The following is a 13,299-nucleotide window of genomic DNA, read 5'->3' as shown; positions in this document are numbered from 1 at the left end:
GAGTGATTCACCGCAATAAACGAATCAAAGAGCTCTACGTAAGAGCGGCAAAAATTCCACCCGGAATGAAAAGCCCTGATGATGATGATATTTTCGGCGCGGTATAACATACCGCGGCATGTCAGCGGTTAAGGGTTAAATTTGTTTAAGTTATAGTTATAATAGTAGGGGAGGAAAGTATGCTTTTGTAGTTACTCGAGAGTTATGGGGACTTATTGGGTTGTGAAGAGTATGTCCTAAAACCAAAAAAAGTTAGGTAAAATTTTCCATTTAAGTGGGGACTTTCCATTTTTTATATAATTTTCCATTTCCAACATTCGTTTTTTTTTCGATTATTGCGCCATCTATCCATAATTCGAAAAAATATCTCGAATAAAACTTACTTATTTGTACGTAAGGAATCCAAATCTGCAATAAAAAATGGGGGCTCTTATTTAAGATTTTAAAGTAACCCTCCACCTCACCTCTGTGGGGGGTCGTATGTTGCAGTTTTTCGATCTGATGTTCATTTCGCGAAATATCGCCGGGTTCCTATTTAAAATTTTAAATTTACTCCCCACCCCTCTCCGTGGGGGTCGTGTTTGGTATCATTCGATAGATTTTTAAAACATATTGAACACTTAGTTTTTACTAAGAGCCAAACCACACGGACCACGCTGCAGCGCTACTCTGTGGATCCACAGAGTGGCTGAAACAGGCGATTTTCTAGCGCCGGCGACTACGCTGCGAAGTGGATCCTTTGGAAGGGTGCGGCGGGTAATGTAATGGGTGAGAAAAAAAAGTTTGTTCAAATGATTAAAAACTTGCCGGCTAATATATTTTTTTAAAAAGTGTGTTCGTCAAAATCAGTGTTTGTAATGTCCACAGTTTTAAACATTTTATAAAATTTCATACTTAAATAACTTTAAGGCCCACCACATACGGTGAAACGCAAATGTAACGAAACTGAAACTGTCGGTTACTTTTGAATTTCATTTGAGTTTATGCAGTAGACGCCTATGAGAGACCACACATGATGAAACCATATGGACCATTTCAGACCGGCCGTTTGAAACGCATATATTTCAGTTTCATTGAACCCGGTGTGCAGGAAACTTGTGTTTTTATCGGGTTTCGTATTTTTGTGTCGTAGTGGGTACTTTAAAAAAACGGCCAAACCCGATTTCGGCCAAACTAGTTTGTCCTAACCGCCTTAGGATAAACTAGTATGGCCAAGGCCAAACTAGTTTATCCTATCGCGCGTAGGCCAAACTAGTTTATCCTGATATAAATAAACACACTTCAGGCCAAACTAGTTTATCCTGATATAAGAAAGATTCACACTTCAGGATAAACTAGTACGGCCTTCTTCTTCTTCTTCTTGTAGTGCCTATCCATTTCGGATGTTGGCGACCATCATGGCAATCTCTACTTTTCACACCGCTGCTCTAAAAAGAGCTTTTTTTAGATGCGTCTGTAAATACGATATGATGATTATTAAAATAATTTTCTGTCTGAATTAAACATAATATTTCTCGCGCGCAAAACTAGCGTATAAATCGCGCAAACCGCGCGCATAAGGTGCGCAGAACGCGCACGTAAGGCGCTCAATACGCGCATAAAGTGCCCAAAACGCGCGCATAAAGAGCGCAAAACGCGCATAAAGTGCGCAAAAGGCGCGCGTAATGTGCGCAAAACGCGCGCATAAAGTTCGCAAAACGAACGTAAGGCGCGCATAATGTGCGCATAAGGCGCGCATAAAGTGCGCAAAACGCGCGCGTAAAGTGCGCGGAACGCGCGCATAAAGTTCGCAAAAGGCGCACGTAATGCGCGCATAAAGTGCGCATAACGCGCGCGTAAAGTTCGCATAACGTGCACGTAAGGCGCGCATAAAGTGCGCAAAACGCGCATAAAGTGCGCAAAACGTGCGCGTAATGTGCGCAAAACGCGCGCATAAAGTTCGCAAAACGCGCACTTAAAGCGCGCATAAAGTGCGAAAATGGCGCGCATAAATCGCGCAAGACGCGCATAAGGCGCGCCTGACACGCGCGTTGTTGGTGCATTATGCGCGTGTTTCGCGCGCGAGAAATATGTTTAATTCAGACATAGAAAATTATTTTAAAAATCATCATATCTTATTTACAGACGCATCTAAAAAATATCTAGAAAAATCTACGTACGTGGTTCAACACAACCACTACAAGTCTTTTCAGAGCAGCAGTGTGAAAAGTAGATAATGCCATGATGGTCGCCAACATCCGAAACGGATAGGCACTACAAGAAGAAGAAGAAGAAGGCCGTACTAGTTTATCCTGAAGTGTGAATCTTTATTATATCAGGATAAACTAGTTTGGCCTGAAGTGTGTTTATTTATATCAGGATAAACTAGTTTGGCCTACGCGCGATAGGATAAACTAGTTTGGCCTAGGCCATACTAGTTTATCCTAAGGCGGTTAGGGCGGTGAAATCGGGTTTGGCCGGTAACAGATACATCCATACATAGTACATTGAGAAGAATATCAATTATATGTCTGTGGCTCCAATCAATGCAACTGATCTGTATGCGTTTCAAATCGTCGGTTTGAAACGGTCAAAATGGTTTCATCATATGTGGTTTCTCATAGACGTCTATGGCATAAACTCAAAAGTAGCTGAGGGTTGCAGTTTCGTTACATTTGCGTTTCACCGTATGTGCTGGCCCTTATTTGTTTTGTTCAGTTCAAATGCATCCAATGTATAATAAAATGTAGGTAAATATAAATATGTAATAGAGAAAACATTGCTTATGGGATTTATTCTTTTCGATAGGACCTTCTTTAAAATCAGAAACAAATAATTCAAAGATGACGTCCCACGGTTTTCCTTTTAATGACCTATAAATATGCCCTCGGGTTCTTGTATCACATATTATATCCTGTTTTGCACTTCAATCAAAAACCGTTCTGAATCGAGATTCATTTTAGGTGCTCACCCTATAACCTCTCGTAAACATCTGTACCGGCTACAAAAGTGGTCCGTCTGAATTGGGTTTGCCACTAGTGGACGCCACTAGCGTCTGTGGCTGGCGACTGTGGCCGGCTACACTCGCTCGTGTGGGGTACGCCGGCCACTCTACATAAGAACCCACGGTAAATCTTCGTCAGCCACTCTGTGGATCCACAGAGTAGCGCTGCAGCGTAGTCCGTGTGGTTTGGACCTTATTTTTTAGTTTTTCGATCTAAAGTTTATTTCTCGAAATATTCGCTTTTTCTTGTGAAACTTTGTGACCCACCCATTTCCTTACGCCCCGCGTATATTTGAAATATACACTCTTTTGCATGTACTTAACTTACCTTATCTACGATTTTGAGTTTTTCTAAGGATGGATTTTTTTTCGGACACCCCTTAACGAACTCCCCTGTATTCAAATCCAATATATGTTAGGGGTACAGTTACAGGGTACAAGGTTTCTCCCCATTTGATAATCTGACGCGCTCGAGTAACTGCAAAAATCCCCGCTTGGGCTGCCCTACCATAATAAACACCCTGAAAACTTTTGGTATGCATTGTAAGCAAGAAGAGAAATATTGCAAATATTTTACTGTTTATTTGTAGTTAAAAGTGTTCGTTACAATACTATCATTAAAACAAGCTGAAAATGCGAACATTATCATAACGAAAACGTATTTAAATTCATATTATGAAAAATTGATATTATGAAAAGTAGTTTGGAATTAAAAATGTTTTAATGTGCAATTATATCCTTCTAATTGAAGTATTGTGAACTATAAAGGTTTACTCTTAAGCGAATTTCATATTTTTTGACATACCTTGTATAAAATTAATAAAATGATGGTTGCATCTTGGATTTTAAACCATGAAGAACTTTTTATAAAAAATAACTTTTCTTCGTGAAATTAAGAATAAAAGAGTTGTTAGGTATCCGTAATTTGAGAAAAATTTTCAAATATTTTTTTTTTTATTAGGAGGTATGTAATTGCATATATTACGAGTAGAACATAATTTTAATGTCAAACAACTTTTAGTAATAAATAACGATTTTCGATATTGTGAGAAATAAAGGTACTTTACTCTAGAAGCGAAATTCATATTTTTTGACATACCTCATATAATATAGATAACATTTTATATCTGATGGTTGATTCTTAGGTTTTAAACCATGCAGAACTTTTTATGAAGAATACATTTTTTCATAAAATTAAAAATAAAAAAGTTTCCCATAATATAATATATTATGTGTCCAACTTTAGTAGACACATACACAGAATACATTATCATTGGGTAGACAGCCCAAGTTTTTATGTATGTACATTTAGCCTAATAAAATTAAAAAAAGTCAAAATGTAAATTCGTACAGATTAAAACAAATTTTATATCAAAGTTTAGGTGGGTACAAAAGATATTTTCAAGAAAGTATCCAAATCATACAAGGGGATCATTGTTTAAATAATTAAAAAGGGGTCATTTTTGCAAAAAAAAATACTTTTTTAACTGCTGAGGTAATCCACTTATCGATGATGATATATGGGATTTTTTTCTGCAAAGTGGAAGAGAAAATCTTTCACATAAGACTTACTAAATTAAATTTGACCCCCTATTTATTTAAATAATTGTATATAAATCTTTAAAAACAAATTTGCAAAAAAATATTTTTAGCGTTTTAAATAAGCACTATAAAATATCTTTTTTTATAAACTAAGTTGCGGTATGTTACCAGTATTAAGCAAAAAAAAATTGGTCCAAAAATTATTAATATTTTTTGAGATATTGAATTTGTTTATTAAATGTTACTATATTTTCAATTGCAAAAACGCGGTTGGTGCCAAAGAAATATTTACCTGCTTAAGATCTCATTATTTTTTATTTTATGTATGTTTTCGATAAATGTATTGATAAATTCAAATTTCAATTAAACTCCCCCCTAAAATGGCATTTGAAAATTATTCAAATTTGTTTATAATTTGTTTTTTTAATAACGTCGCGGGGATTAAGTATTGTGAAATGCCGTTTCGATAATTGGGTTCCTGGGAATTTTTTACTAATTAACAAAATTTTTTTGTCGTCTTTTCTTCTTCTTTTTTTCCTTGGAGTTATATTATTTCGGGCCCTTTTATGGTAAAATTTTATTAAGAATGTCGAATCTCTGAGTTGTAGATTTTAGACCTAAAAATATTAAGATTTAACTAAAATCTCTTAAATAAAATGTGGCTACTTACTGAGTTACAGGGTGTTTTATTTAAAAATTTAAAAATTATTTTTACCAAGTACTTTAAAACTATTTGACGTATCCTTATCTTACGTGGCAGAAAGTGTAGCTATTATACACCCTACTAAATTGTGATTAATAAACGTTTCTAGCTACTACCAGAGGCGTACGACAGGGGATAAGGAATGATTGACCCTTCCCAAATTCTACGCCACTGAGTGAATTACTATTTTAGCGAAATTTTTCGATTCTCCAATACCTTGTATGTACATAACTTTATTGGTATCGATAAAGTCATCATTTTGAGAGATATTGGAAGTTTAAAATGAATGAATGAATGAATCAAAATAACTATGCCGTTTCATTTTTAACGTCCAATATCTCGAAAACTAATGACTTAATCGTTACCAGTAAAGAGTATATTATTTACATAGAAAGTATTAGAGAATCGAAAAATTTCACTAAAATAGTAATTCCCTCAGTGGCGTAGAATTTGGGAAGGGTCAACCATTAACTATCCCCTGTCGTACGCCTCTGGTAGTAGCTAGAAACTTTTGTTTATCACAATTTAGTAGACTGTATAGTAGCCACACTTTCTGTAAAGTATGATAAGGATACGTCAAATAGTTTGAAAGTACTTGGTAAAAATAATTTTTAAATTTTTAAATAAAACACCCTGTAACTCAGTAAGTAGCCACATTTTATTTAAGTGATTTTAGACCAATCGTAATATTTTTAGGTCTAGAATCTACAATTTAGAGATTCAACATTATTAATGAAACTTAACCCTAAAAGGGCCCGTAGTAATATAACTCCAAGAAAAAAAAGAAGAGGAAAAAAAGACAAAAAAATTTGTTAATTAGTGAAAAATTCCCAGGAATCCAATTATCGAAACGGTATTTCAAAATGCTTGATCCCCGCGACGTTATTAAAAAAACAAATTATAAACAAATTTGAATAATTTTCAAATGCCATTTTAGGGGGAAGTTTAATTGAAATTTGAATTTATCGGTACATTTATCGAAAATATACAAAAAAATAAAAATAATAAGATTTAATACAGGTGAATACATCTTTGGAGACAACCGCGTTTTTGCAATTGAAAATAGAGTAACATTTAATATACAAATTCAATATCTCAAAAAATATTAAATATTTTTGGACCAATTTTTTTTTGTTAATACTGATAACATAGCGCAACTTCTCCTGTAAAATAAGGTATTTTATAGTGCTTATTTAAAACGCTAAAAATAATTTTTTGCAAATTTGTTTTTAAAGATTTATGTATAATTATTTAAATAAATAGGGGGTCAAATTTAATTTTGTAAGTCTTATGTGAAAAATTTACCCTTCAACTTTGCAGAAAATACTATACACCTTCATTAGTTATTGAATGACCTCAGCAGTTAAAAAAGTAAGTTTTTTGCAAAAATGACCCCTTTTTAATTATTTAAACAATGATCCCCTTGTATGATTTGGATACTTTCTTGAAAATATCTTTTGTACCCACCTAAACTTTGATATAAAATTTGTTTCAACCTGTACGAATTTACATTTTGATTTACATGTAGTGTAATTTTATTTTACTAGACTAATTAGGTTTAATGCGTTTTTAGCAGTGTCTATTGTAGAATTGCTAAAAGACCCTAAATTTTTGTCCCGAGATGCAAGTAGACTTTGAGGTCGGTTATCTCGAAGATGGTTAGAGATATCGAAATGCCGTTTTCAGATTTGGATTCAGGAGACAAAACTACATGGGAATCTATCGGTAAATTGGCTCCAAGTATTGCAGGAGCGGCGACGCACGAACGAACAGACTTTGCCAATTTATAAACGAAAACAAAATTTTCGTTGAAAATAATTAACCATAATCTTTAGGCGTTTACTAATATATGTTATAGTCAAAGCCCGAATTTCAGGCACTCCTAGGTTTGACTATTCAATCCTCAGGTCTGACTGACGGTCTTAGTCAAAGCCCGAAATAAATTACAATTTCGGCCTCTGACTAGTCAAACCTAGGGAGACTACGTTGGTCAGGCAAAGGTCGAAATTTAATTTTATGAAATCGGGGTTTGACTAGTCAAACCCCGATCAGCTATTAAAATGTCGTAATTTGTTATAGATTAGGTTTAATAAAACGTAATTTTTTAATTGTAATGTTTATTATTTTTATATTGTCGTAATTAAAATAAAAAAATTAGTGTTTATTCTCGCATGTTGAGGCATTATGGCATTAAGAGTTGCACAATACGTTACATCTTTTACACTTTCATGGTTTTGAAGATCACTTCTTATTGCAATGGTATTTTATAAATCTTTGTCCTCCAAATTTAGAATCTTTTGTACTAATTTCTCTTAGAGTCAGCTTAACGTCTGGAACATCTTCGAAATTAGTCAAATTCTCTTTGCACTCTCTTATTTGATTTCTTGAAAAAAATGTGTTTATTGTTCCGTATTTCGTACCAACTCTATATAAACCGTCAATTATTGTTTTATCTTGTAAGATACCCAAAATAGTTTGAGCATCTCCTTTGCACGCGTTCGAGCATGCATTGTGCACAGACAGAAAAGATTAAAATAAATAAAGGAAATGCGATTGAAGGTCTTCATGCCCAGGTAAATGCTATGAAACAATTAAGTGAAAAAAATGTCCTCCAATTTCGATCGGAAAAACTGTAACAATACCTATCCCCAGCTTTGATAGAGCCAAAGAGGATGCTCGAAATATTTTGAGTAGCATACAAGATAAAACAATTGACGGTTTATATAGAGTTGGTACGAAAAAGGGAACAATAAACACACTTTTTTCAAGAAATCAAATAAGAGAATGCAAAGAGAAATTTCCTAATTTCGAAGATGTTCCAGACGTTAAGCTGTCTCTGTCTCTAAGAGAAATTAGTACAAAAGATTCTAAATTTGAAGGACAAGGATTTATAAAATGCTACTGCAATAAGAAATACTCTTTCAAATTACGTAAGTGTAAAAGGTCTAACGTATTATGCAACTCTAAATGCCATAATGCCTCAACATGTGAGAATAAACACTATTTTTTTTATTTTATTTACGACAATATAAAAATAATAAACATTACAATTAAAAAATGACGTTTTATGAAACCTGATCTAACAAATTACGACATTTTAATAGCTGACCGGGGTTTGACTATTAAATTTCGACCTTTGCCTGACCAACTTAGTCTCTCCTAGGCTTGACTAGTCAAAGGCCGAAACTGTAATTTATTTCGGGCTTTGACTAAGACCGTCAGTCAGACCTGAGGATTGCCTAGTCAAACTGTCAAACTTGTCAAACGTAGGAGTTCCTGAAATTAGGGCTTTGACTATAACATATGCATTAGATTTGATTTAACACATAACGTTTAATTCAAGAAAACAGTTGTTTGAAAAAAATCCACTTTTGTGGCTTCTTTTCCTTCTGCAAAACAACTTAAGTGAATTCAAAGTTAACAAACATTTATTTTTCATTATTGAGTTACATAACCAGGCGTATAATCTAAAAAAATGTTAATATGAAATTACTGGGTTTAATAATTTGTTCAGAAAGAACCGTGAATTCAAGAAAACAGTTGTATTAAAAAAATCCACTTTTGCAGCTTGGTTCCCTTCTGCAAAATAACTTAAGTGAATTTGCATAAAAGAACTAACCCAATGGATCTTTTCATCAGAACGCTGTCATGCTGCAACGATAATGTTGGTTGGTTCTTTCGCTCACACAGGACGGTATATACCGGGTGGTGAATCGTAAAATCGGCCATAGGAAACTCAATGTAAAATTCTCAACTGTTGAATTCCTGCTTCCCTAATTATTTTATATCAAAAGTCATGAGAGAATATTTGTAGATAATTGAAATCTGTATTAAAATCAAAAGTTAAAATTGTTCTACGATTTAAATGCATTCCAAAATTTTGAAAAATATGATACATCACAGTAGGTAGGTATGTGTGTAAAAGTTACTATTTAACTGACAGTGCTCACACCATTAACTGAATAAAAAATCTTTATAGACAGTTCAAAAATGTGACAATAATAACTTCATTGTGACACATTATTGCACTCTGTGTGGCCTAATTTTGGGCTGAAAAACTGAAAAATGTATTACATTTTTACAAAATTTTGGAATATGTTTAATTCGTAGAACAATTTTAACAGTTGTTTTCACTACAGATTTCAATCCTCTACAAATAGTTTCTGATGTCTTTTGATGTAAAATAATTAGGGAAGCAGGAATACAAACAGTTTAGAATTTTACATCGAGTTTCCTATGGCCCGTTTTCCAATTCACCACCTGGTATGGTATGTGGCTTGGTTCTTTTCTGCATAAGTATCTACGGGGTATTTTACAACCTGTGAGACTGTTAATAGGAAAAATGCATATTAGTGCTTTGGTTCCTTTCTACAGAATTCCGTCCATTTAAGAGCTACATCCCAACAGCTATGAAACGGAAGACATTTGATCAATGCGTTTTTCCTACTATGACATACGGAGCAGAAACTCTCACGCTCACAAAAACAATAGACTAAAATGTGAGTGGCACAAAGGCGCATGGAAAGATCGATTCTCGGCGTGAAAAAAAAAAGACAAAAGAAGGAACCCAGACCTAAGCAAAAGAACAGGTATCAATGATGTCGTCTAATGTATAGCCAAGCTGAAATGGAATTGGGCAGGTCACATAGCGAGATTGAAAGACTCAAGATGGACCAGAAAACTAATTAACTGGCGTCCAAGGGAAGACAAACAGGCAAAGGACGAGCACCAACACGCTGGATGGACGACATTAAATTGATGTTCAAGAAATGGCAACAATACGCACAGAACCGTGGAGAATGGCGAACAATGGGAGAGACCAATGTCCACCAGTGTACGGGAAGAGGTTGCATGATGTTGATGATACTAAAATTATTTCATCCCAATAGACCATGTATTATAATGTAAGCATTGGTTGATAAAACTATAAGAGAACATGACTGGCCTTTTGGCTTTGCCAGTGCCATTAACTTAAAAAAAAACAGTTAAAAAATATATACGAAATTTAGAGAGAGTATTCAGTTGAGATAGAGTAACAGTCTTAAGAAATAGGCCAGCAGGATAGATGATAACAGCACTGACTAGTGGAAAAGATAAGGGAATATCTATGCCAATATGAGTAGAATAAGGCATAATGTATAGGTTGGTTACTTTATCATTAATCACTTTAATAAAGACAGTCTACTCACTTATAAATACCGCGTAAATTTGTGGCCATGTTTTTTCCTGCTCCTTTTTAGAAACTTTATTTTTTTCAATGTTAACCACAACCATTTTGATCTCTATCTCTTTAATAATTTGTTTTGTGGTATTTTCACTTACATATATATATAGTATAAGAACTGTCAATATTATTTTTAGGTTTTGCAGATTGTTGGCTCTTTTTATCGAAAATCTAAATTTAAATTTTTATAGAAGATAAGAAACATTAATAGAATAAACATAATATATTGTTGCTATATTTACATATGTCTGTCAAAAGTCTTAAATGAGAGTATTGAAAATTGTAAGAGGTAATCCCAACAGAAAAATATAACAAATCATGATTAACTATATAAGTTAATAATATAAAAGTTTAGGGAGACTTCTTTATGTGCCGTCTTCTACAGGATGTTGGCGATCATCAAACCATAGATTTCTCTGTTTTGTGCCGCTTACAGTATTATTAACTTATTCTAACAGTTTTAACAATTTCGTCCCTTTGCCCATTCATCTCAATACGTTGTATGCCTGGATCCCGCGTACCAAAAAAAAGTTGATTAATAGCAAGCTGAAAATTTGTTAATAGCTTAACGGTGTCTAGTCGGACAAACTTTGATATATGGGAACACTGAAAGAGGGGAAGTTCTAATTGTGGAACAGTTTAAAAATTTGGAACGTCAGATTATGAAAACGTCCCATGTATTTTGTCGGACAGAACTTCCAATTGATTTGTTACCCTTTTATTAAACTCTCATTAAATCAGACTGCTATTTATCACCTGTCATAATTCCTGTTATTTGACATGTTCTTCGTGTTGGACTCATTAAAATGCCCAGTTGGTGATAAATACCAGTCTGATTTTTGCATAAGAGTTTAATGAAATGGTAACAAATCAATTGGAAGTTTTGTCCGACAAAATACATGGAACGTTTTCGTAGTCTGACGTTCCAAATTTTTAACCTGTTCCACAATTAAAACTTCCCCTGTTCCAGTGTTCCAATATATCAAAAGTTTGTCCGACTAGACACCGTTAAGCTATTAACAAATTTTCAGCTTTCTATTAATCAACTTTTTTTTGTACGCGGGATCCAGGTCTATTGGTTGTAGAATTAAAGTACGAAGGATATTAACTTTAACGTATTTACCAGTTCGACAGCACGCAAAGAAAGTGAACCAAAAAGTCTTTAATTGTTTGAAAGTTGTTAACGAACATTTCTAATACCAAGTAATCAAAACTGGCATGCCATTTACCTCCAATAAATATGGCGGTAATTTCAAAACTGCGAACATACCGGGGTATCACCACCAGTAATATCAGTCGACAATAATTATGATATGTGGTCTAAGATCTATTCCGGTGGTAGGTTACGGAATTAATTAAAAATAAGTGTAACAACGAACAGTAATATATTTATTTATTTTGGGTAAACAAGCGTGGTGTTTTGCTTATATCTCGAAAGGGTATTGTTAGCGAGAGCGAGGGTGTGTCTGAATCGTTCGCAAGCTGTGTAGAGACTGACTGGCCGGACCACCAACTATTATGTCAACTGGTTTGCGGTTTTGCGATAATGGCCAGAAGGGCCATAAATTACTGCATCTGCCTTTTAAAGATGAGAACCTTTTTGTATTTTAAGAAGTTGACATGAAGAGTGTGGTAATCTGGCATCGTAATCAATTAGTGTTTCCTTAAAAAAACATTAAACAATCTGTTTAGGGATACATTTTCGTTTCTCAAAATCAACGGCCCTTGTTGGCATATGGTTTGTGTATTACATGTGAATTTTAAATGACTAATGTTGTTTCGTTTTGAGAAAAGTTATTAAAAATTAAGAAAATAAAGCAAAAATACTAATTAAAGCGTATCGCTATACATCTATGTAAGGTTCGGACCAACGACGTGTGTTAAGGCGCGTTTCACCAGTTTACCAATATAAACGTCGGCAAAGAGAGATAGAAAATATATAATAGTGTAAATAAAAGAGAGCACGATTAGCAACCCTTTCCATTAATTGTACAATTAATAAATATTTATAATAAAAATGTATACCATTTTTATTCAGTTGCAATGCGAAGGCAAAACCGTCTTATTTTTCACTTAGTACAGAAAGCGCCAATGGACAGTTATCAGCCAGTAGAACAAGCAGGTTTCAGAAAAGGGTCTAGTACCATAGATCATCTCCTCACTATGAAAATATTGATAGAGAAGGCAAACGAATACAACCTAGATTTATGTTTAGCCTTTGTAGACTATGAAAAAGCGTTCGATAGTGTCGAGATATGGGCGATAGAAAAAGCTCTAAATAACAGCAGAATAGGCTCCAGAGTCCAGGTACAGACAACTCTTACATAACATCTATAAAACAGCAACTATGACAGTCGAATGGGAAAATAAAACAATACTAATCCCATAGAAATACGTAGAAGTTACAAGGAGATGTAATATCCCCAAAACTCTTTACCTTAGCTCTGGAAGACGTATTTAAAGAACTGGAATGGGAAGACATGGGTATCAACATAAATGGGAAGAACCTCGATCACCTCAGATATTGCGATGATGTCCTAATTACAACCAACCAAGAAGAACTAGCCACAATGCTGACTCAATTAGCACACGCATCGGAGAAGATAGGATTAAAAATGAACATGAGTAAAACCAAAGTCATGACAAATACAAACGACAGAATAAATGTAAATATAAATAATGTCAATATTGAGGTTGTTGACGAATATATATGCCTGGGTCAAATAATCAAAGCTAATAAAGAGAACCAAACAATTGAAGTACAGAGAAGAATCCGATTGGCGTGGGCAGCATTTGGAAAGTTAAGATGGATACTAAAAAGCACAAAGATACAACATTACCTAAAAA

The 13,299-nt window shown here is 34.2% G+C and overlaps 2 protein-coding genes across 2 annotated transcripts in view; both read right to left on the bottom strand.

Moving 5' to 3' along the window:
- The window catches only part of LOC126880609 (facilitated trehalose transporter Tret1-like), a 48,940-nt gene extending 38,412 nt beyond the window's left edge, over window positions 1-10,528 (bottom strand). The window contains exon 1 of the mRNA XM_050644597.1: window positions 10,418-10,528. Within this exon, the coding sequence (XP_050500554.1) occupies window positions 10,418-10,502 (85 nt within the window). The 5' untranslated portion in view covers window positions 10,503-10,528. The remainder of the gene's footprint in view (window positions 1-10,417) is intronic.
- LOC126880607 (facilitated trehalose transporter Tret1-like) overlaps window positions 1-13,299 on the bottom strand; it is a 36,740-nt gene that overhangs the window by 7,154 nt on the left and 16,287 nt on the right. The window lies entirely within an intron of this gene.

Source organism: Diabrotica virgifera, chromosome 2 (genome assembly GCF_917563875.1).
Source record: "Diabrotica virgifera virgifera chromosome 2, PGI_DIABVI_V3a".
Lineage (NCBI taxonomy): Eukaryota > Metazoa > Arthropoda > Insecta > Coleoptera > Chrysomelidae > Diabrotica > Diabrotica virgifera.
This window is presented reverse-complemented; position numbering and strand designations above follow the sequence as displayed.